Source organism: Salvelinus namaycush, chromosome 31, assembly GCF_016432855.1.
Source record: "Salvelinus namaycush isolate Seneca chromosome 31, SaNama_1.0, whole genome shotgun sequence".
NCBI lineage: Eukaryota > Metazoa > Chordata > Actinopteri > Salmoniformes > Salmonidae > Salvelinus > Salvelinus namaycush.
In genome coordinates, this window is record NC_052337.1 from 5959177 (window position 1) to 5984715 (window position 25539).

General features: G+C 43.6%; 1 protein-coding gene across 1 annotated transcript in view; it reads left to right on the forward strand.

Annotated features, from left to right (window-relative positions):
- Positions 1-705: 705 nt before the first annotated feature.
- The window catches only part of slc38a9 (solute carrier family 38 member 9), a 39136-nt gene continuing 14302 nt past the window's right edge, over positions 706-25539 (forward strand). The window contains exons 1-11 of the mRNA XM_038970005.1: positions 706-793; positions 10830-10963; positions 13274-13403; positions 17854-17972; positions 19402-19465; positions 20177-20270; positions 22805-22975; positions 23271-23330; positions 23823-24053; positions 24720-24827; positions 25236-25342. Of these exons, the coding sequence (XP_038825933.1) occupies positions 10869-10963; positions 13274-13403; positions 17854-17972; positions 19402-19465; positions 20177-20270; positions 22805-22975; positions 23271-23330; positions 23823-24053; positions 24720-24827; positions 25236-25342 (1179 nt within the window). The 5' untranslated portion in view covers positions 706-793; positions 10830-10868. The remainder of the gene's footprint in view (positions 794-10829; positions 10964-13273; positions 13404-17853; positions 17973-19401; positions 19466-20176; positions 20271-22804; positions 22976-23270; positions 23331-23822; positions 24054-24719; positions 24828-25235; positions 25343-25539) is intronic.

Consider the following 25539-nt stretch of genomic DNA (forward strand, 5'->3'; position numbering starts at 1 on the left):
AGGTGGTATTGAATGTGTCTCTGTCTGTCACCTTGATTGCTCAAAATGTTCTCTCGACCTGTGCACCTATTTTGTAAATGTTCATTCATAGGCTAGTTTGTCGCAACCTCATGATGGGTATAGGAAAAATGTGAGTATCATGTAGTAGCCTAAACTAATCGATGTTACATTGAGCTGGGTGAATGGAATATGAATGACAGTCATCCCATATGCTGCAATTGAAATAAGGCCATGCCCATTAAAAAAATAATTGTCCTCCCCAGTGCTTGACTTGGACTGAAATAGGTGCCGGTACTCATTTTGGGTGCCAGTACTGTTTACATTTTGGTGCAGGAGCTCCACAATACTTTTAAGCTAATGTTTTATAAGAGGACTTGGAGCTCAGGCAGTGGACTGGACATTTGCGTTGCTGGTACTCAGCTCTGGTGAGCTCCTGCCCAAGTCGCACTGGTCCTCCCTCATCTTAATTAAACGGCAGTGACCGCCACTGGTTGAGGGGTAGTGTTCTGTTTTCCCAGGCCGTCGACCGGGTGTAGGATTAGATAGGGTTAAACTATTAATAACGGTTAATAGTTGGCAGGGTAATTAAACTTTTTCCTAATTTTGTATAATCTTTTACCATATATAATGGATTGTACAGTAGGTGGCGGCATGCACCTAACATTTGTTTGCGGACCGCTATAAAATTATAGAAGAAGAAGAAGAAGAAGAATGTTCATGACACGTTCGTGTTGTTTTCTTTTTCAAACTGTACGTTCGGGCAAGCAGTCTTCGTGACGGGCAGCCTCCGGAGGTGAGTATCAGACATTTTTTATAATGTGTAGTAGATACGTTTGCAAAGCTGGACTAAAACACAACCTCAAGGTAAGAAGGTTTATTTAGCTAAATTGTTTTAGAAGCTGTTTTGTGTTCAAATAGCCAGCCCCCTGGCTCGCTACACTATCTGGCTACTAACGTTCCTGTAGCTAGCTAGGTAACGTTAATTTGTTTTACACCCCCCCAGTTTGTTTGTTATCCCTTAGCTAGGTATGTCATAGGTGCTCAACGAGATTCTTGGTTAGGTGGCTATTGAGTAAGTATGCGGTGTATGTAATATCAATTAATTGCTATCGATAACATAGCAAGCTACAGTAGCTGTTTCTCATAATGAAACCTTGTTCACTAAATTAGCTCAATTGCTCTCCGACGGAAGATGAGTGTGATATATCTAGTATCAGATTACTGTAGAGCGCAAGAAATACCATTTGTTTTTACCGATAGTCGAACACGGTACTTTAACAGACGGGAAATTAGGCAATATACTGTTTTTGGCACGCAGGTGTTTTAGGGACGGTCGTAAAAGTGCAATACCGGTGATTGCACGTAAGCATAAAAACAAACATGTTTTTGCATTCCCATCCAGGACTGTTAGCCATATGAAGATTACACTGCATAGGGCCTCCAATTGCTAAATGGCCCAACATTTTAATTAGTTACCTATAACCACTGTGCTATATTTGACCCATTTTTATAATACTTTTCAAAAGCTTCCTATCTAGGTAAAATGGAGATGTAAAACCACATAATGTGAAGTCACTGACCCCCTTCATGCATGCAACATTCATTAGAATTCCAGTTAACCGCTTCCCTGATTTTATAGGTATATTTCTTGTGACAGGTCTAACTTCCAATACCCTTCCTATCCATATGAGCTACAGATCCTTCACCTTTCTTATGAAAGCTTTTATTTTACTTTTAATTCCTCCCCTTTGGTTCTCCACAAATGCTTTTCCTAATACAGCTTTAGATATGAATTCACATAGTTTTTCAATAGCTTCCTAAACACACGACACATTCAGTAGCAGTCAAAAGTTTGGACACACCTACTCATTCCAGGGTTTTTCTTTATTTTTTTTTACTCTTTATGATAAAATAACACATGGAATCATGTAGTAACCAAAAAAGTATTAAACAAATCAAAATATGTTATATTTGAGATTCTTCAAAGTAGCCACCCTTTGCCTTGATGACAGATTTGCACACGCTTGGCGTTCTCTCAACCAGCTTCACGAGCTAGTCACCTGGAATGCATTTCAATTAACAGTTGTGCTTTGTAAAAAGTTAATTGCAGAATTTCTTAATTTAACTTCTTATGGCTGGGGGGCAGTATTGAGTAGCTTGGATGAATAAGTTGCCCAAAGTAAACGGCCTGCTCCTCAGTCTCAGTTGCTAATATATGCATATTATTATTAGTATTGGATAGAAAACACTCTAAAGTTTCTAAAACTGTTTGAATGATGTCTGTGAGTATAACAGAACTCATATGGCAAGCAAAATCCTGAGGAGAAATCAAAACAGGAAGTGAGAAATCTGAGCTTTGTATGTATTCACCAGAGTCCCCAATGAAATCCCCTTGAGATATTAATGATGTTGCACTGCCTAGGGGTTCCACTAGATGTCAAACATCAATAGAAATTCTAATGGCAATTCTATGGTGTTGTGGGAGTGAATGATAGCAGAATCTTTCAGGTGTCTGGCAGTCAGCCATTTTCTGATCACGCTTATTCCTCATGGTACCCACTTGCGTTCCATTTCTCATGAAGACAAGAAAGAATACTCCGGTTGGAATTTTATTGAAGCTATATGTTAAAAACATCCTAATGATTGATTCTGTACTTAGTTTGAAATGTTTCTTCGACCTGTAATATAACTTTTTGAAGTTTTTGTCCAATGTAACGCTGACCAGAATGAGCGTTTGGATATGTATACCAAACGCGCTAACAAAAGAAGGTATTTGGACATTAAATAACGGACATTATCGAACAAAACAAACATTTATTGTGGACCTGGGATTCCTGGAGTGCTTTCTGATGTAGATCATCAAAGGTAAGGGAATATTTATCATGTAATTTCTTGTTTATGTTGACGTCAACATGGCGGCTAATTGTGACAAATTTTTCTGAGCGCCGTCTCAGATTATTGCATAGCTGGCTTATTCCGTGAAGTTATTTTGAAATCAGACACAGCGGTTACATTAAGGAGAGGTATATCTATAATTCCATGTGTATAACTTGTATTATCATCTACATTTATGATGAGTATTTCTGTTGAATGATGTGGCTATGCAAAATCACTGGATGTTTTTGGAACTAGTGAATGTAACGCGCCAATGTAAACTCATATTTTGATAAATATGAACTTTATCAAACAAAACATACATGTATTGTGTAACATGAAGTCCTATTAGTGTCATCTGATGAAGAACATCAAAGGTTAGTGATTAATTTTATCTCTATTTGTGCTTTTTGAAACTCCTCTCTTTCACTGGGGGGAAAAAAATGGCTGTGTTTTTCTGTGGCTATATGTGGTGACCTAACATAATCGTTTGTGGTGCTTTAGCTGTAAAGTATATTTGAAATTGGACACTGGTGGGATTAACAACAGGAATAGCTTTAAAATGGTATGAGATGCATGTATGTTTGAGGAATTTTAATTATGAGATTTTCTATGTTTTGAAAATGGCGCCCTGCATGTTCACTGGCTGCTGTCATATTGATCCCGGTAGCGGGATGCAGCCATAAGAAGTTAACCTCTTACGGCTTCTAAAATCACATTCCGATCTGAACAAAAATACATTCATCATTTGTCATATATACAACGTTAACCTCTCTGGGATCGTTCGGGACGCTAGCGTCCCACCTCGCCAACAGCCAGTGAAATTGCAGGGCGCCAAATTCAAAACAACAGAAATCTCATTAATTAAAATTCCTCAAACATACAAGTATCTTATACCATTTTAAAGGTAATCTTGTTGTTAATCCCACCACAGTGTCCGATTTCAGAAAGGCTCTACAGCGACAGCACCACAAACGATTATGTTAGGTCACTGCCAAATCACAGAAACACAGCCATTTTTCCAGCCAAAGAGTGGAGTCACAAAAAGCAGAAATATAGATAAAATGAATCACTAACCTTTGATCTATATCAGATGACACTCATAGGACTTCATGTTACAGAATACATATGTTTTGTTCGATAAAGTTCATATTTATATCCAAAAACCTCAGTTTACATTGGCGCCATGTTCAGAAATGCCTCCAAAACATCCGGAGAAATTGCAGAGAGCCACATCAAATAACAGAAATACTCATCATAAACTTTGGTGAAAGATACATGTTTTACATAGAATTAAAGATAAACGTGTTCTCAATGCAACCACTGTGTCAGATTTCAAAAAAGCTTTACGGCAAAAGCACAATATTCAATAATCTGAGTACAGCGTTCAGCCACAAAAGCAAGCCATACAATTACCCGACAAATTGTGGAGTCAACAAAAGTCAGAAATAGCATTATAAATCTTCATTTACCTTTGCTGATCTTCATCGGAATGCACTCCCAGGACTCCCACGTCCACAAGAAATGTTCGATTACGCCCATATTTATGTCCAAATACTTCTGTTTTGTTTGCGCGTTTAGTTCACTATTCCAAAGGCACAATGCGCGAGCGCAAAATCCAGACAAAGTCAAAAGAGTTCCATTACAGTTTGTAGAAACATGTCAAACGATGTTTACAATCAATCCTTTCTATCCAAATCTACTACTTATATGCATATCATAGCTTCTGGGCCTGGGTAACAAGCAGTTTACTCTGGGCACCTTATTCATCCAAGCTACTCAATACTGCCCCCCTTTCCCAAAGACGTTAACGATGGAAACTTCGTACATGTAGTGTATATACTTCTCAAGTTATTTCCTCTATAACCTTTTTAATGGCATCACAAAATAACAACTCATATGACATTTTTATTCTTTAGATCACCTCTGACCATTCCCCACGTTCTTATATTGGAAATATTGTTCCAGTATTCGATTTAGAACGTGCTAGAGTTTTGGCGGGAAAACTGTCTGGGTAGACAAAGGAACATTCCTGTGTGAATTTGAAGAGGGATGGTCTCAATCTCCTCTCCTTTTAATTTACAACAGGGTGTGAGGTGTCAACTCCCTCCTCCCCCCTTGGTGGGGTGAGAGAGGGTCTGGTTACTGTCATCCATTGCCAAGCTGATCTGAGCCATTCTGATCCTCACAGGACAGTCATGACAATGACCATGTGTACATGTCTGGACAATAGTGACCCATCCACTTAGCTAGATGTGGCTGGGGGGTGGTTATAGCATTTCTTTCACATTATCCATCGATTTAGACAAGTGTGTCTGGGTAAGTAAGAATCATCTAATAAATATAATATATTTATCTGGACACTTTCTATTTTTGGTATTGCTACTATACAAATATGCAAGTAAACCATTTCACTGTACCGTTTACACCTTCTGTATCCTGTACATGTGACAAATAAACATTTGATATAGTGTGTGTTTACCAGAGTAATGTGAAGAACAACATGACCTGCACCAAAGTCAGCACATGGACTCATGTGAATCCTTGAAGAGAGGGTGTGAACAATGCTGAATAGGTGTAGACAAAGAAGAGCTCTCCAGTAGGTGTACCAAAACATTCAAGGGGCCATTGAATCAAAAGTGGGATTACAAGTTTATGAACTTTCAAAGCAGAATTACTTTACCGTTCCTCCTCAACTGCAGTGTATGATATACCATTTTCTAGCTCAGTCTTTTATCTAATGTAAAAAAAAAAAAAAAAACACAATTTCAATTTTGCTACATAGGACTGACTCGAGCCGGACGGTCACATATTAGGTCACTGACCTCCATCCATAGTACACCCATTAAAATTGCTAAGTTTAATTTCAGTGATTGTACATGAATATTTCCCGTGATAGGTCTAATTTTAGTAATAAAAATTGCTTTTGGGTGTGAAAAAGCAAGAACCGATGTGTTTGTGTGTCTAAAATCACCATGCAATTTTGGCAGTGGGCTAAGGCACTGCATCTCAGTGCTTGAGGAGTCACTACAGACATCCTGGTTTGATTCCAGGCTGTATCACAACTGGGCGGCGCACAATTGAACCAGCGTCGTCCGGGTTTGGCCGGTGTAGGCCGTCATTTTAAATAAGAATTTGTTCTTAATTGACTTTGCCTTGTTAAATAAAAATATAGCCTATTTTGCTTGAAATTAACTGTTTTCACTGAAAAAACAATCATTCAATCATTAAATTTTTATCTCTGAGATCGATCTAGTTAAATCAATCCGAGTACTTGTTTCATAAAAAATGTACCTGGTCAAATATTAAATGTTTATATTTTAAGGATATGGCCTGTGACGGTGTTTGACAACTATGCACTTTCATTGTTATTGCCTTCAATGAACCTATATTGTTTTTGCTTTACTAGTAAGCTATTGTGAAATTAACAATATGAACTCAATAAAATCCTATTTAATAAAGAAATAAGTTTAAATGCGTTGATATAGCAGCCTATCCATGCATTTAGGTTAAAACATGACGTGTCTGACTCTAGTATCGACAAGTAGCCTATAGGCTGTTATATCCATTCCAAACTTCTTAACTAGTTCGAAGTCAATGATGAGCCTATGATAAAATGAATTTATCACCACGCAGACTATACACCTGAGACACGATTTATGGCAACTGATTGTTCAAGAGAATGGAAGACACCCACAAACGCATCATGCATTCTAAAAAATCTAACAAGAACAACACTGACAACTGCAACTTTTTTGCAAGCCTAAACTGTTTGGATTAATTGACGGTTATTGAGTGTTAGAATGAGTTAAATTACAGTGATGAAGAATGTTTTAACTAGCACAGCCTTTCTGATTTGGCAAACCAAGTGAGCTCTGTATTGTGGCCTAACTGTAAGCCTTATTCTAAAATGGATTAAATCGTTTTTTCCCCCCTCAGCAATCTACACACAATACCTCATGATGACAAAGCAAAAAACAAGTTTTTATACATTTGCAAATGTATTAAAAATAAAAAAGCTGTAATCACATTTGCATAAGTATTTAGACCCTTTTATGCAGTACTTTGTTGAAACACCTTTGGCTACAATTACAGCCATGAGTCTTCTTGGGTATGACGCCACAAGCTTGGCACACCTGTATTTGGGGAGTTTCTCCCTTCTCTGCAGATCCTCTCAAGCTCTGTCAGGTTGGATGGGGAGCATCGCTGCACAGCTATTTTCAGGTCTCTCCAGAGATGTTAGATCAGGTTCAAGTCTGGGCTCTGGCTGGGCCACTCAAGGACATTCGGGAGACTTGTCCCAAAGCCACTCCTGCATTGTCTTGGCTGTGTGCTTAGGGTTGTTGTCCTGTTGGAAGGTGAACCTTTGCCCCAGTCTGAGGTCCTGAGTGCTCTTGAGCCGGTTATCATCAAGGATCTGTCAGTACTTTGCGCAGTTCATCTTTTGGGAAAATAAAGAATAGAGATCGATCTGTATGTGAATTAGTAACCAAAGCAGTAATAACAGAAATAATTATAGAAAAAAGGGGAGGAATTTGCAACTAATTCAAGGTGTACATTTTCTTAAGAGGGGTAAAGGAATCCACCACACTTGTCTGTAGATCTGTTCTTCATATGGACAGTGAGCTATTTGGGGGGGGGATGAAAACTGGAAATATTCATAGAAAATCAGTGAAATTAAAAATAGAAATTCTAATGGGTACTATGACAGAGCTAACCAAGTGTTTTTAGATATATTGTATGACTGGAAGCTATTGAAAATTACATATGTACGTAAATTAATAACCACATTGGTAATAAGTGAAATGTTAAGAAAATGTAAGGTGAAGAATTGTAGAAAAAAAATGTTAGGTGTATCTTTTTGATAAGAGGTCAAGGAACCCACAACACTTGTCTTTAGATCTATAGCTCATGGACAGTGAGCTATTGAAAATTAGATCTATCACAATAAATAATACACAGGTGTAGTAAGCTGACCTCCCTCCTCCAATCTATCATCGAGTGGTTTTTAGATGTATATGTCATTTGGACTGGAAGCTATTGAAAATGTTATTTGTATGTGAATTAATAGCCACAGCTGAAATAGGATAAATATTTGTAGATAGATTAAAAAATAAAATAATAATTGCTTTAATAGTAGAGGTCAAAGTACACATCAGACTAGAGTAGATCATTATTTATCAGATAACTTTCTAATGGGTGTGTCATGGATTAGGGACATCAGTCACCTTTCTACAGGTGTTTTTTTTAATTTTTTATTTTTTTTATTTTTTATTATTAGTTCTCTAGGTCATGCTAGTAGACAGTAGGTTGTGTACGAGTGAATAAGATCATAGCCCTATTTTATGTTTTTTGAGCTTGTATTTTTACATAAAATCCATAAGAATGATAACATTTGAAAATGTAATTGTTGTGGTGAAAAAAACAGAGTTGGTTTGAGATCTGTAGATCATTTAATTCAGAGAAATAACGTTTTTCTGTAAAAATCAGGTTTGGCTGATTGCACTCATGGCTAAGGGTCCATCTTAAAAGTGCATAGTATACCCACATTGAAACCAATATAAAGTGACTTTTTGAAAACAACTGTGGGAGGGGAAAAAAAGCTGTACCTTGCTCTTATCTGATTTCTAGATATATCACCATACTCAAACTAGGACTTTAAATGTTTTTTTTTTTTTTACTTTAGTTTATTTAGTAAATATTTTCTTAACTCTATTTCTTGAACTGCATTGTTTTTACATTTTTTAAATGTAAACTTTTATTTAAGTAGGCACGTCAGTTAGATGGCCTACCAAAAGGCCTCCTGCGGGGACGGGGGTTGGGATTTAAAATGAATTAAATAAAATATAGGACAACACACAACACTACATAAAGAGAGACCTAAGACAGCATGGTAGTAACACAACATGGCAGCAGCACAACACCGGGTACGAACATTATTGGGCACAGACAACAGCACAAAGGGCAAGAAGGTAGAGACACCAATACATCATGCAAAGCAGCCACAACTGTCATTTAGTGTCTTTGAATGAAGACTGTCCAGATTGAGTGTTTGTTGCAGCTCGTTCCAGTCGATAGCTGCAGCGACCTGAAAAGACGAGCGACCCAAGGATGTGTGTGCTTTGGGGACCTTTAACAGAATGTGACTGGCAGAATGGGTGTTGTATGTGGAGGACGAGGGCTGCAATAGATATCTCAGATAGGCCTCACTTCCCCCCTAAGAGGGTTTTTATAAATAAGCATCAACCAGTGGGTCTTGTGACGGGTATACAGAGATGACCAGTTTACAGAGGAGTATAGAGTACAGTGACATGTCCTATAAGGAGCATTGGTGACAAATCTGATGACTGAATGGTAAAGAACATCTAGCTGCTCGAGAGCACCCTTACCGCCAATCTATACATTACGTCTCCGTAATCTAGCATGGGTAGGATGGTCATCTGAATCAGGGTTAGTTTGGCAGCTGGGGTGAAAGAGGAGCGACTACGATAGAGGAAACCAAGTCTAGATTTAACTTTAGCCTGCAGCTTTGATATGTGCTGAGAGAAGGACAGTGTACCGTCTAGCCATACTCCTAAGTACTTGTATGAGGTGACTACCTCAAGCTCTAAACCATCAGAGGTATTAATCACTCCTTCTAGTCATTGAGCCAATGATTATCCATTTAAAAGCGAGTCTCGGTAGATGTATGTATGTATGTGTATATATGTATGTGGGTCACCACTGCTAAATTAATATAGGGGGAACACTGTTGAGCTGCTTTGTAGTTCATGTTTTTTAAGTTCTTGTTGTTAGAACAGCCTTTAGGCAATAGGACAATTAGATATTGTTTATCTGACACTGGTGATAAGATTGCTCTGTTATAAGATAGTGGCATTTTGGCTACCTTAAGTGTGTCACTGTCACTGCCAAGCCTCGAGTACGTGTGTCTCCCTCGCTAGGAACGTAAGACAAAGCTGTGAACTAACACTTCCTGGAAGTGGCATGTGTTCTGCAAGTTAGTCTACATAGTTTTACATACACGCTCTCAATACTATTTATAACAGCTATTTTCCCATGTTTAACTGGGGTACCTATGACCTTCCATGTAATGGTAAATTACATATTAGCCTTTACAAATTCTTCAAAAATAATAACAATGTTAAGAAATTGGTGCTATTGCAGATCACTCTGTAGATAAGTGAATTGATTCGGTTGGTGTTTTGTCCCACATCCTAATTTCATTAGCAGGTCATTATTGTTGTTGATTGGTATTTTTCTTAGTTCTGGATGATGATACTTAACAGATTTGAGTTAGGCTAGTCTACTGTAATGCAATCTAAAATGTTCTTTTTAATTGGCTAAAGGCTACAGCGGGCCTACTCGTAAGTGGATTACATTTGTCCCAACACAATGACCAATCAGTGTGATTTTAATGTAGCCGATACAGATTTGCTACATTACAATTGGACACTAAAGTACTCTTCTTACATGACATCATAAGGCTTTGTCAACTATTTTAGTTAACAATGGAGGAAATCAATGATAGGCCAATCTAATGATCATCACTAGTTGGAGTAGTCCATGGGCCAGTGCAAAAATGTGTCCACTTCGGGGTGGCAGAGGTTTCGCTGTGTTAAATTGTTCGCCACAAGCCCCTGATCAAAATGGAGAGCGGCATGCGTTGTTGTTGGATTGTCCTCGCTCAAGGTTAGGTGGCATGTGAGTTCTCACATCTGACCCCTAATGAGTCATGCAGTCGCAGGCAGCTCAATAATGGATATTCATGAGGAGGACATATTAGGAGTCATTCTTTATCAATGAAACTGTTTTGTGAAGCAATGAGAAACCAAGCTGAGTAACCACAAAGCTTTAAAGGATGTACCTAGTTTTACAGTTGGGATAAGTTGGTGGATGGAAGTATTACATTTAAAAAAAAATCTAAAATGGTTGAATTTTTGTTCTTCTCCACTCAGGTGAAGACTGTAAGGCATTGATTTAAAGCATAAAGCATCATGGAGGAGGACAATAAACCACTACTGGACCCAGTGCGTAGAGGAAGCTACACAGACAAAGCCTCCACAGATTCACTGGATCGAGGGGCAAGGAGGTAGGCTATTTCATAATCTTATTTGTACTGGGTGCGCTGGAGTACCTCACAGCGGAAAATCTGACGGAAAAAGCCTACACAGCTTTTTGTACGAATGTTGTATGATAAGATTATAATAATACTAGTATTTTATTGTCTGTTATTGAGCATTTGTTATCCTAATATTACCTCACAAATGGTTTGACTCAATATTTTCAAGCTTCCATCTGTAAATTCAAGTGAGATCTCTAACCTGACAGGAAAAGTTATTCGGCCCATTCAAGTTAATCACTGACCGCTCATGTGCCACACAATTGGAACTAGCATTGCTTTCACATGACACAGTGCCAAAAATGTTTTTCTAAAGCCATATAGATCCACTCTGGGAGTTATGACTGCATGTGAATCTACTGTGCACATTAGCCCAGCTACCCCCAGCATGCTAGTGAGTTGTTTACTAGCCAGGAGAAGCCCTTAACTTTTATTTAACCTGGTTAGTTCCTGGTGTAACAGTTTTTTCACAATAATATATTTACATTATTTTATATGACCTTTTTTATTTAAGTAGGCAAGTCAGTTAAGAACAAATTCTTATTTTCAATGAAGGCCTAGGAACAGTGGGTTAACTGCCTTGTTCAGGGGCAGAACGACAGATTTTTACCTTGTCAGCTCGGGGATTCGATCTTGCCACCTTTCGGTTACTAGTCCGACGCTCTAAACACTAGGCTACCTGTGCTGAACCGAGCCAAGCCAAACCAAGCTGTGCCGAGCTGGTCTGGTTACCATCCACCATTAGTATCAGAGCCAGCACAGTTTGTTTTGACACAGTAGAGTGAAAAGGGGAAGACGGTCAACCCGTACTGTGCTTCCTCAGAAGAGTAATGATCTGTCAGTGTTTGAAGTCTACAGCGTGCCCTCACTTCACCCACGGATTGTTTCAGGCCGCATCACAACCCAGGCACCCAGTGGATTAATCCACTTTGGTATTTCACAAATACTAACAAGGTGATTGCTTTATTTATTAGAAAGATGCAGCATTGCTTTGCTGCAGACTTATCCCAGAACAACCTCCTCCCGCACGCACAGAAACTCACACACACAGACTCCAGCCACCCAACTCCTCATAGCCTGTCCTCTCTGCTACCGCACGGCAAGCGGTACCAATGCATCTGAAACCAACAGGACCCTGATCAGTCCCCCCCCCCCCCCAAGCCATAAGACTACTAAATAGTAGTTAGTCCGGGTAGTTATTTGTTAACTATCTGCATTGACCCTAGTCACTGTATTCCTAGTTATATGATGTACTTCGTACCCCTGTACATCGACTTGGTACTGGTACCCTGGGAAGGGCCAGTAAGTAAGCATTTCACTGCTGGTCTACACCTGTTTACGAAGCATGTGACAAATAAAATGTTATTTGATTTGAGACCCATTCCCGCCACACCCTGTTCTAATTCAGTGGCTGGAAATTGGAGAGGTAGACTATTTTTAGCTTGAGTTGAATGTTAAAAAACAAGGCATTTTGTATGTTCTTAGAAACCCGTTGTTGGACAGCTAACCCGGAGACATTGTTTTTCACGCTGCAGCACCAACTACACCAAGTGTATGGGATATTCCGTCCAATGAAATGCTTACTAGCAGGTTCCTCCTCGACACTGCAACAACACTAAGAAATGATGTAGGACTGGAGAGGTCAATGTTTCTTATTTTGTCAAGTCTTTTATGAGCAATTTAACTATCAAGCTTAACTGCTTTGGACAATGCTTTTCTGATGTCAGTAGAATCTGTTTTGTGGGATGACAAAGTACACAAGTGTTTATCATTGCTGTCTAATGTGTACCGGTCTCCTTTCTCTCATTATGTAATGACGGTCATACAATATATTCACACACTATGTATGTGTTTGTTTGTGTGTATATGTATGTGAGTGGGGAATAGGAAATTCCAGAGGCAAAATCATGACCAATGCTTTAGGAAATGTTGTGTAATTGGTTCTGGAAGTCTTAGAAAAGAATCTTCTTGCTCATTTTAATCAGGGCTGTTCCATTATGGTATTGTACTGTACTGTGGACCTGGTTCCATCCAAAACCTTTTCAAATGTTTCCTTCCTTGCTCCCTTCTTTGAGATAATCACTGATCTGTACTGTAAGTGTGTGTGGATAGGCATGGTTTCATTCCCTTGCTTTCACCATGTTAGGTCAGTGGGTTTCTCAAGAAAATACAGCATTTTTGTAAGTTTTCAAACTGGATCCATGTAACCAAAGGTGGATAATTTTACAGTAAACTATTTATTAAGTCATTTAGGCTAATCTGTCTCTGTGTTGTCTTCAGGCCTTTCCACGTGGAGCATCGGAATATAGTGGAGAATGACCCCTCTGAGAGGGTGTCAGCAGAGGCCTCTGTCCTCAGCAGCAGAGTGCACTACTACAGCCGCCTCGCTGCCTCCTCTGACAGACTGCTGGTAGGCTACACACACAGTCAGACTTCTGGTACGACACACGCACTCACCACATGCGCGCGCGCACACGCACTCACCACATGCGCGTGCGCACACGCACTCACCACATGCGCGTGCGCACACGCACTCACCACATGCGCGTGCGCACACGCACTCACCACATGCGCGCGCGCACACGCACTCACCACATGCGCACACGCACTCACCACATGCGCACACGCACTCACCACATGCGCACACGCACTCACCACATGCGCACACGCACTCACCACATGCGCACGCGCACTCACCACATGCGCACGCGCACTCACCACATGCGCACGCGCACTCACCACATGCGCACGCGCACTCACCACATGCGCACACGCACTCACCACATGCGCACACGCACTCACCACATGCGCACGCGCACTCACCACATGCGCACGCGCACTCACCACATGCGCGTGCGCACACGCACTCACCACATGCGCGTGCGCACACGCACTCACCACATGCGCGTGCGCACACGCACTCACCACATGCGCGTGCGCACACGCACTCACCACATGCGCGCGCGCACACGCACTCACCACATGCGCACACGCACTCACCACATGCGCACACGCACTCACCACATGCGCACGCGCACTCACCACATGCGCACGCGCACTCACCACATGCGCACTCACCACATGCGCACGCGCACTCACCACATGCGCACGCGCACTCACCACATGCGCACACGCACTCACCACATGCGGCACGCGCACCACATGCGCACTCACCACATGCGCACGCGCACTCACCACATGCGCACGCGCACTCACCACATTGCGCACGCGCACTCACCACATGCGCACGCGCACTCACCACATGCGCACGCGCACTCACCACATGCGCACGCGCACTCACCACATGCGCACGCGCACTCACCACATGCGCACGCGCACTCACCACATGCGCACGCGCACTCACCACATGCGCACGCGCACTCACCACATGCGCGCGCGCACTCACCACATGCGCGCGCGCACTCACCACATGCGCGCGCGCACTCACCACATGCGCGCGCGCACTCACCACACTGCGCGCGCGCACTCACCACATGCGCGCGCGCACTCACCACATGCGCGGCGCGCACTCACCACATGCGCGCGCGCGCACTCACCACATGCGCGCGCGCGCACTCACCACATGCGCGCGCGCGCACTCACCACATGCGCGCGCGCGCACTCACCACATGCGCGCGCGCGCACTCACCACATGCGCGCGCGCGCACTCACCACATGCGCGCGCGCGCACTCACCACATGCGCGCACTCACCACATGCGCGCGCGCACCGCGCACTCACCACATGCGCGCGCGCGCACGCGCACTCACCACATGCGCGCGCGCGCACGCGCACTCACCCACATGCGCGCGCGCGCACGCGCACTCACCACATGCGCTGCGGCACGCGCACTCACCACATGCGCGGCGCGCGCACGCGCACTCACCACATGCGCGGCGCGCGCACGCGCACTCACCACATGCGCGCGGCCGCGCACGCGCACTCACCACATGCTGCGCCGCTGCGCACGCGCACTCACCACATGCGCGCTGCGCGCGCACGCGCACTCACCACATGCGCGCCTGCGCGCACGCGCACTCACCACATGCGGCGCGCGCACGCGCACTCACCACATGCGCGCGCGCACTCACCACATGCGCGCGCGCACTCACCACATGCGCGCGCGCACTCACCACATGCGCGCGCGCACTCACCACATGCGCACGCGCACTCACCACATGCGCACGCGCACTCACCACATGCCTCACACATGCGCACTCACCACATGCGCACTCACCACATGCGCACTCACCACATGCGCGCTGCGCACTCACCACATGCGCGCGCGCACTCACCACATGCGCGCGCGCACTCACCACATGCGCGCGCGCACTCACCACATGCGCGCGCGCACTCACCACATGCGCGCGCGCACTCACCACATGCGCGCGCGCACTCACCACATGCGCGCGCGCACTCACCACATGCGCGCGCGCGCACTCACCACATGCGCGCGCGCGCACTCACCACATGCGCGCACTCACCACATGCGCGCGCGCGCACGCGCACTCACCACATGCGCGCGCGCGCACGCGCACTCACCACATGCGCGCGCGCGCACGCGCACTCACCACATGCGCGCGCGCGCACGCGCACTCACCACATGCGCGCGCGCGCACGCGCACTCACCACATGCGCGCGCGCGCACGCGCACTCACCACATGCGCGCGCGCGCACGCGCACTCACCACATGCGCGCGCGCGCACGCGCACTCACCACATGCGCGCGCGCACGCGCACTCACCACATGCGCGCGCGCACTCACCACATGCGCGCGCGCACTCACCACATGCGCGCGCGCACTCACCACATGCGCGCGCGCACTCCCATGCGCACGCGCACTCACCACATGCGCACGCGCACTCACCACATGCGCACTCACCACATGCGCACTCACCACATGCGCACTCACCACATGCGCGCGCGCACTCACCACATGCGCGCGCGCACTCACCACATGCGCGCGCGCACTCACCACATGCGCGCGCGCACTCACCACATGCGCGCGCGCACTCACCACATGCGCGCGCGCACTCACCACATGCGCGCGCGCACTCACCACATGCGCGCGCGCACTCACCACATGCGCGCGCGCGCACGCGCACTCACCACATGCGCGCTGCGCGCGCGCGCACGCGCACTCACCACATGCGCGCGCGCGCGCACTCACCACATGCGCGCGCACGCGCACTCACCACATGCGCGCGCGCACGCGCACTCACCACATGCGCGCGCGCGCACGCGCACTCACCACATGCGCACGCGCACTCACCACATGCGCGCGCGCACGCGCACTCACCACATGCGCGCGCGCGCACGCGCACTCACCACATGCGCACGCGCACGCGCACTCACCACATGCGCGCACGCGCACTCACCACATGCGCGCACGCGCACTCACCACATGCGCGCGCACACACACACACACACACACACACACACACACACACACACACACACACGCGCACACACACCTGTTTTAAGACCAGTAGATGCATATTATTAGTAGTATTCCTATTGATCAGACTTGCTGTATATGAAGTGGTTTAAATAGTATTCATCAACACCCAATCCATCAGTCTGTACGCGTGAAGCTGGTAGCTTGCACACAGGAACCTGTTTTCATGCCACTTGTATACTGTGGAGAATTGCGTGCCAATTGAGAGGACAATCATTGGGAGAGTACATAAGCAATTGTCAATGGTTTCATTTTTCCTGCAGTGATCTGTTGAGAATGGTTTTAGTATGGCATATTACACAGTCCCGCCACTCTGGCGAATAAAAGCCCTGTTTTGTCTCTTAACAACATTTGGCCGTGTCAATAATCTTAAGGCGTCCACATGCTTCCCAGGCGAAACAGTTCGGAAGAGTTTGTGCATGTTTTGGGGCTGTTCCAGCACGCAAATTTTTTTCCCCTCTCGTGGCAAGCCGAAGTCTACGCCCCGTTCGTCTGTGATTGGTCAACAGTAGGGATTCTTCAATAGTCTTCCATTCGAGAGACATGCATCATTCATTCATATTTTTTAATTGAGAAATACTGCACCAAACATCGTAGTTAGATGTAAAATTGTGCAACTAAGATCTTCTCAACAAAATTTAATGACAGGTTCTTTTTTTTATTGTTATCTTAGATTCATTCAGACTATTTTGAGGAAGTGTATACTGGCTCCGGCATCTCAAAATGGACAGTACTATTGCCGTTTTTTCCATGCATTTCAAGTGTCTTAAGGAAGTATGTAAACACACTCGATCGGTTCATCTAGGCGCCAGCCGAACTGAAGCATGTTGACGCCTTTACACCCTTCCACTTCAAATTGACCGCTTTCAGACAAGCAGTTGATCATCCACTACCATAACCTGTTAGGTTTCACAGAGAATAGCACCATTACCTAAAGAGAGCGTAAATCATTATCCACAGACGCGATAGTCCGGCGTCCCATTGTGACGTGGCTGTGAAACCACCATCCGCGGGGGACGCACGGCACGAATGCGCCACCTCCCCACAATTCCCAACCAACGCATCTCCGATACGCACCCTCTATTCATTTGAATGTGTTGAGAATTTGAAAAGTATGAAAGCCAACGGTCCAATATTCTAGAACACCGCTGTGCGTGCACGTTTGGTACGTTGATAGACCCTTTAGCAAGTCTTTAATCAATAATGCTTGGTATGTAGCTTCACTGTGCTGTGGCTGCCAAAGCACAGGTCACTGGACCGTCTGTGTGTACATTAGACTCTGAAATCCTATTGATTTGGTTAGAGCTTAGCCCCTTACTAAGTGAGGTGGTTGTAGATTCAGCCCTGGGTCATGTTCATTAGGCACCAAACAGAAGAAAACATTTTTTCCCCCCACCATGTCAGAGCCCTCCAGACCATGTGATCCCCTGTCCAGAGGAGCTCTACGTGTACAGTCCTCTGGGGATGGCCTTCAAAGTGAATGGAGGGGACGGAGGGGCCAAAAACCCCAGCATCATCACTATGTAAGCGCTCAACCATCACCACTTATATTTGCTCCATAGATTAGTTGGATGGTGCTAAATGCCGGTAAAAAATATCACACTGTACTCATCTTACCTCTCTACATCAAGTTGATAGGTTTACATGTAGGTTTATTATCTTACCTCTCTACATCAAGTTGATAGGTTTACATGTAGGTTTATTATCTTACCTCTCTACATCAAGTTGATAGGTTTACATGTAGGTTTATTATCTTACCTCTACATCAAGTTCATATGTTTACATGTAGGTTTATCTTACCTCTCTACATCAAGTTGATAGGTTTACATGTAGGTTTATTATCTTACCTCTCTACATCAAGTTCATATGTTTACATGTAGGTTTATTATCTTACCTCTACATCAAGTTCATATGTTTACATGTAGGTTTATTATCTTACCTCTCTACATCAAGTTCATATGTTTACATGTAGGTTTATTATCTTACCTCTACATCAAGTTGATAGGTTTACATGTAGGTTTATTATCTTACCTCTCTACATCAAGTTCATATGTTTACATGTAGGTTTATTATCTTACCTCTACATCAAGTTCATATGTTTACATGTAGGTTTATTATCTTACCTCTCTACATCAAGTTCATATGTTTACATGTAGGTTTATTATCTTACCTCTACATCAAGTTGATAGGTTTACATGTAGGTTTATTATCTTACCTCTCTACATCAAGTTCATATGTTTACATGTAGGTTTATTATCTTACCTCTACATCAAGTTCATATGTTTACATGTAGGTTTATTATCTTACCTCTCTACATCAAGTTCATATGTTTACATGTAGGTTTATTATCTTACCTCTCTACATCAAGTTGATAGGTTTACATGTAGGTTTATTATCTTACCTCTCTACATCAAGTTGATAGGTTTACATGTAGGTTTATTATCTTACCTCTCTACATCAAGTTGATAGGTTTACATGTAGGTTTATTATCTTACCTCTCTACATCAAGTTCATATGTTTACATGTAGGTTTATTATCTTACCTCTCTACATCAAGTTCATATGTTTACATGTAGGTTTGTTATCTTACCTCTCTACATCAAGTTGATAGGTTTACATGTAGGTTTATTATCTTACCTCTACATCAAGTTCATATGTTTACATGTAGGTTTATCTTACCTCTCTACATCAAGTTGATAGGTTTACATGTAGGTTTATTATCTTACCTCTCTACATCAAGTTGATAGGTTTACATGTAGGTTTATTATCTTACCTCTCTACATCAAGTTCATATGTTTACATGTAGGTTTATTATCTTACCTCTACATCAAGTTCATATGTTTACATGTAGGTTTATCTTACCTCTCTACATCAAGTTGATAGGTTTACATGTACTGTAGCTGGTCTAATTGTATGATTGCTTCAAATGACCATGGGGATTTTCTCCTCTTAGTTTTGCCATATGGAACACGATGATGGGGACATCTATACTCAGTATACCATGGGGGATAAAGCAGGTAATTAATCTATACTCAGTATATCATGGGGGATAAAGCAGGTAATTCATCTATACTCAGTATACCATGGGGGATAAAGCAGGTAATTCATCTATACTCAGTATACCATGGGGGATAAAGCAGGTAATTCATCTATACTCAGTATACCATGGGGGGATGAAGCAGGTAATTCATCTATACTCAGTATACCATGGGGGTTGAAGCAGGTAATTCACCTATACTCAGTATACCATGGGGGATAAAGCAGGTAATTCATCTATACTCAGTATACCATGGGGGGATAAAGCAGGTAATTCATCTATACTCAGTATACCATGGGGGGATAAAGCAGGTAATTCATCTATACTCAGTATACCATGGGGGGATGAAGCAGGTAATTCACCTATACTCAGTATACCATGGGGGATAAAGCAGGTAATTAATCTATACTCAGTATACCATGGGGGGATGAAGCAGGTAATTGTGATTAATTTCTCTATCCTAACTGAATAGTCATATTGCAATTCTACCGTACAACACCGTAAGTAATAGCCCACATATTAGTCAATGTCTCCTTGGTAAGAGTTATTTGCCTGATCCCAGATCTGTTTGTGCTGTCTTGCCAACTACTACTACTGATGTTTTCATAGTAAACATGGTTATACAGATCTGGGACCAGGCTAAAGTGTAATGCGTAGCCAACTCCCACTGACCTGTCTCTTCTCCTTGCAGGCAGGGTTCACATTGGGCACCATCCTCCTGATCTCTATGGGTCTGCTGACCCTCTACTGCTGTCTCAGAGTGCTCAAATCACCCAAGTCAATACGTAAGACCATCAGCAGTGACTTAAGTGTTTCCCCTACCCTTGTATATGTGGGACGGTGCCCCTCACGTGTCTTTCTTGCACCTCCTGTCTAAAAGTGTTTAGAGAAGGGCTGTCAAACATCCGGCCCACGGGCAGTTTGAGTAATACAAATAATGATATATATTTTTTTAACGAATTATTAATCAACATCGAAATGACTAAAACCATATAGACGCTATAGAAATTATAATGGATCTACATGTATAGTCTTCACTCTGTTCAGCTAGCTAACAGTCATGTCATCGAAACAAAGCTAGACAGTCAGGAGCATCAAATTGAAGTGATGGATAAGAGGCCTTTTATTTTTGCAAATTTGTGCAAATTTTACGGCAAGGAAATATAATACATTTTAAGTGCGTCACTCCCAGACTTCTTTGAAGACTGAATTCGTCCCCAGGTCAAAAAGATTTTGACACCCCTGGTTTAGAGATTGTATTGCTTTCAATTGACAAGTCTGATGCCTGAAGGTATTTATTTCAGCAACAGTTGTGATCGTATTAAATCTGTCAAGTTTACGTAAAAAACAACAACTTTATATAGATAAGTGCCTGACTGTTGAGAGGTTAGTTATGTGACATGGGATGATTGACAGCCTTGTTGTCCCCTCACATTGTGTAGAGTAGCTGTTGTCTGTAGAACATTGTAGAGTAGCAGTTGTCTGCAGTTGCCCAGTGTAGATGAGGCTGCTGTCACACCAGCATGCTACTGTTAGCACCTCGGGGCATGGTGCGCTGAGTAATGTCATAGCCAGGCAGTTTACCCCCGGTCACACGTGGGACAGTACTTTACTGTTTTACAAGCCTACAGTACATGTTCTATAACAGTGCATGAGGAAAGTATTCAGACCCCTTCCTTTTTTCCACATTTTGTTACGTTACCGCCTTAATCTAAAATGTGTTAAATATTTTTTTCCCTCATCTACACACAATACCCCATAATGACTAAACAAAAACAGGTTTTTAGAAATTTGTGCCAATTTTATAAAAAAATATAAAACAGGAATACCTATTTACATAAGTATTCAGACGCTTTGCAATGAGACTTGAAATTGAGCTCAAGTGCATCCTGTTTCCACTGATCATCCTTGATGTTTCTACAACTTGATTGGAGTCCACCTGTGGTAAATTCAATTGATTGGACATGATTTGGAAAGGCACACATCTGTCTATGTAAGGTCCCACAGTTGACAGTGGATGTCAGAACAAAAACCAAGCCATGAAGTCAAAGGAATTGTCCGTAGAGCTCCGAGACAGGATTGTGTCAAGGCACAGATCTGGGGAAAGGTACCCAAAAATGTCTGCAGCATTGAAGGTCCCCAAGAACACAGTGGCCTCCATCATTCTTAAATGGAAGAAGTTTGGAACTACCAAGACTCTTCCTACAGCTGGCCGCCCGGCCAAACTGAGCAATCGAGGGAGAAGGGCCTTGGTCAGGGAGGTGACCAAGAACCCGATGGTCACTGTGAAAGAGCTCTAGAGTTCCTCTGTAGAGATGGGAGAACCTTCCAGAAGGACAACCATCTGTTCAGCCCTCCACCAATCAGGCCTTTATGGTAGAGTGGCCAGACGGAAACCACTCCTCAGTAAAAGGCACATGACAGCCCACTTGGAGTTTGCCAAAAGGCACCTAAAAGGACTCTGACCATGAGAAACAAGATTCTCTGGTCTGCTGAAACCAAGATTGAACTATTTGGCCTGTCTGCCAAGCGTCACATCTGGAGGAAACCTGGCACCATCCCTACGGTGAACCATGGTGGTGGCAGCATCATGCTGTGGGGATGTTTTTCAGAGACTGAGACTAGTCAAGATCGAGGGAAAGATGAACGTGCAAAGTACAGAGATTCTTGATGAAAACCTGCTCCAGAGCACTCAGGACCTCAGACTGGGGCTAAGGTTCACCTTCCAACAGTACAATGACCTTAAGCACACAACCAAGACAACGCAGGAGTGGTTTCGGTACAAGTCACTGAATATCCTTGAGTGGCACAGCCAGAGCCCGGACTTGAACCCGATCGAACATCTCTGGAGAGACCTAAATAGCTGTCACACGTTCTTCAACTGGTCGTTCAGTACTGTTTCCGTTGAATTTGACGTTGCACACCGTACTGAACGTGACCCTGCTGCTTTTGTCCTCTATAGCACTGAATGCTAAAATCACATAGTACCAGGGGACTGTTCAGGAGGGGGTGACTTTACAGAACTTTCAGATAGAAATGTATTGTGCAGATTAGGTATAAATGTTTGTCATGTAGAATTGTGAGCCATGTCAGCTGTATACATTACATTTCTACCTGTTGTGATTGTTTCACGCCATTGAACACCACTGGTTACCCAGCCAGATCAAGATGGTGAAACCCCCCCCCCCCCCCCCCCCCCCCAAAAAAAAACACAATGTGTGGGAAACCAGTAGACAGTGGCCCTCGGGACCCTTTTCATTGTCCACCCCTGTTACTGACTTTAAACACACATCCTATTTGTCTGTCTCTGTTTTTGCAGCGTACATCGACACGTCAGACTGGGAGTTCCCTGACGTGTGTAAATATTACTTTGGGAAATTTGGCCAGTGGTCCAGTCTGGTGTTCTCCATGGTGTCACTCATTGGTGCTATGGTGGTCTACTGGGTCCTAATGTCCAACTTCCTCTTCAACACGGGCAAATTCATCTACAGTAAGATCCTCTATAAACTCTATAAATTAATCCACAGTAAGTCATCCTATGTAACTATAAACTAAATAAATTTGTGTACTGTAATTCATATTCTCTATTATACAAAATATAACAGTACAAATACTGTGATTTACAACAGAGTTTAGAGAACTATACAAACTTGACGTTATTTACATTTTTAGAAGTAAAAAGGAACCGTCATTTAGTGTTTCACCAGTATTCACACACCAAAGGATTTCTAAAATGTTATCTTGCTCATCTTGAACTACTGCTAATCTGTTTCTACCTTCTACAGACTATGCGCATAATGTCAGCATGTCAGATACAGAGTTTGGAACCAACGGGTCAGAAAGAGGTGAGACTCGTTCTTCATGTGTAATTTATGTATCAATTTCCAATCTCCCATCAAGCCTTAACTTGTATTACATTATTGTTCCTATTTTGATAGTGCAACTGCAGCATGGTCGGATATCAATTACTTTAGTTCACTACTCTCTCCCTTAGACTGCTCTGGTTCGCTCCTCTCTCCCATAGACTGAGTCATGTAAATGACTGCCGCACACTGTGTATACTTGCAAAACAAACTTTTCACTTTCGTTTTTGAATCTTCTACGCATCTGTCTAGGTGTTCCATCATGATACGTTCAGATGTGCAAAAGTGTTTTGTACTATAGTCACCATCCTCTAGCCTGGTCCCAGATCTGGTTGTGCTTTTGCCAACCATTGGCAAACTAAACTCTGTCCTAAAGTACCGCACCCTCGTCCTGTCCTAACTGCCCGTTCCCTAACACCCATCTGCCTCCCCCAGTGATCTGCCTGTTCCCTAACACCCATCTGCCTCCCCCAGTGATCTGCCCGTTCCCCGACACGGGGGACCACAAAGGAAACTGCAGCAGCGGCATCAGCGGCCTCTACCTGAACAACAACAACAACTACTATGGCAACGACACGTCAGACACAGCCATGTTCGACCGCTGGTGGAGCAAGACCAACACCATCCCATTCTACCTCATCATCCTGCTGCTGCCGCTGCTCAACTTCCGCTCTGCCTCCTTCTTCGCCCGCTTCACCTTCCTGGGTAAGGACTGGAGGAACTGCCTATGCCAGTGTTTCTCAATCCTGGTCCCAGGGATCCAAAGGGGTGCACATTTTAGTTCCCTCCTCCTAGCAACTACACACCTGACTCAAATAATCAACTCATTAAACCTTTGAGTAGAGGAATCAGGTGTGTCACGGCAAAAACAAAGATGTCCCCGGGACCAGAATTAAGAGCTGGTCTATGCTAACTAAAGCTAAGTCCCAGTTCTTTTGCACTTTCCCTTTCATGGTTTAAAATAATTGGTTAGGTGTAAGCATTATAGTGAGTTTCCACCAAGGGAGTGTTCAACTGTACACTTTGGGAGAAAGGTATAAAAATCTATGCATTTTATAAATTCATTATTTATGTTTGTGAGGCGCTATTATGGATTTTCCCCAAGTTTTTATTTTTTATTGTCTAGCTATCGTTAATGAAAGCTCAGTTCAATGATATAACCTTTTTTGCTATGGCTAGTGAAAGTAGATGTCATTTTTGCTCATAGTTGTCAACGAGGCATGCAAACAAATGGCAGCTTTTTATTTAAGTGAAGTGAACGGGTTGACGTGAGTCATTGTTTGGTGACGTGCTCTGTGTCCTTGTTTTCTGGCTGGCTTGTATGACTTCTATTGATCTCTATCGACCCCCCCCCCCCCCCCCCCCCCCCAGGCACCATATCTGTGGTCTACCTCATCATACTGGTCACACTGAAGGCTATTCGTCTAGGCTTTCACCTGGAGTTCCACTGGTTAGAATCCACTCAGTTCTACGTCCCAGGTAAATTATTATGATGACTATGATTTCATTGTTTACGAAAAAAAGGTGACAATGGTGATTATGATGTAATTGTCTACAAATAGGTGGCGATAATGATGAGTCACGATGATGTTGTTTACGATGAGGCGGCCCAGTGATTTTCCACAACTTTGACCCCAAAATACCTTGGATATTCTCTGCCCATTGAACAACAATGCTATCTTAATCAGTGTTTGCAGACAGTTGGGGGGCCTTTTCCTTTTCAATTTGTATTTCCGGTGAGATTGGTACCTCAGTTTGGGGTCGGTCCTTTACAAATCAATAGGATAACATGTCAAGTTTTTTTGAACTATGACAGACCCCTCCTTATTTGCTCTAAGTTAATTTATGCAACTAACTTGGTAACGTGTGTGTGTGTCCACCCCCCAGAGTTCAGGCTGCTGTTCCCTCAGCTGACTGGTGTTCTCACCCTGGCCTTCTTCATCCACAACTGCATCATCACCTTGATGAAGAGCAACAAGCACCAGGAGAACAACGTGAGTTAGGTGGCCACGCTAGCGGTTATGTCTCATTACACCAGGAGAATCTTTTGGGAGTTCTTTAGCAGCTAGCTCCTCAACCTCTAGCCACTAGACGTGCTTTAGGCACTATTCCAGTTAAGGATTCTTTAAGGGTACACACCCACCTTGTTGAGACGCATTTTTGGCCAATGTCTTTGACTTCCTCAAACACT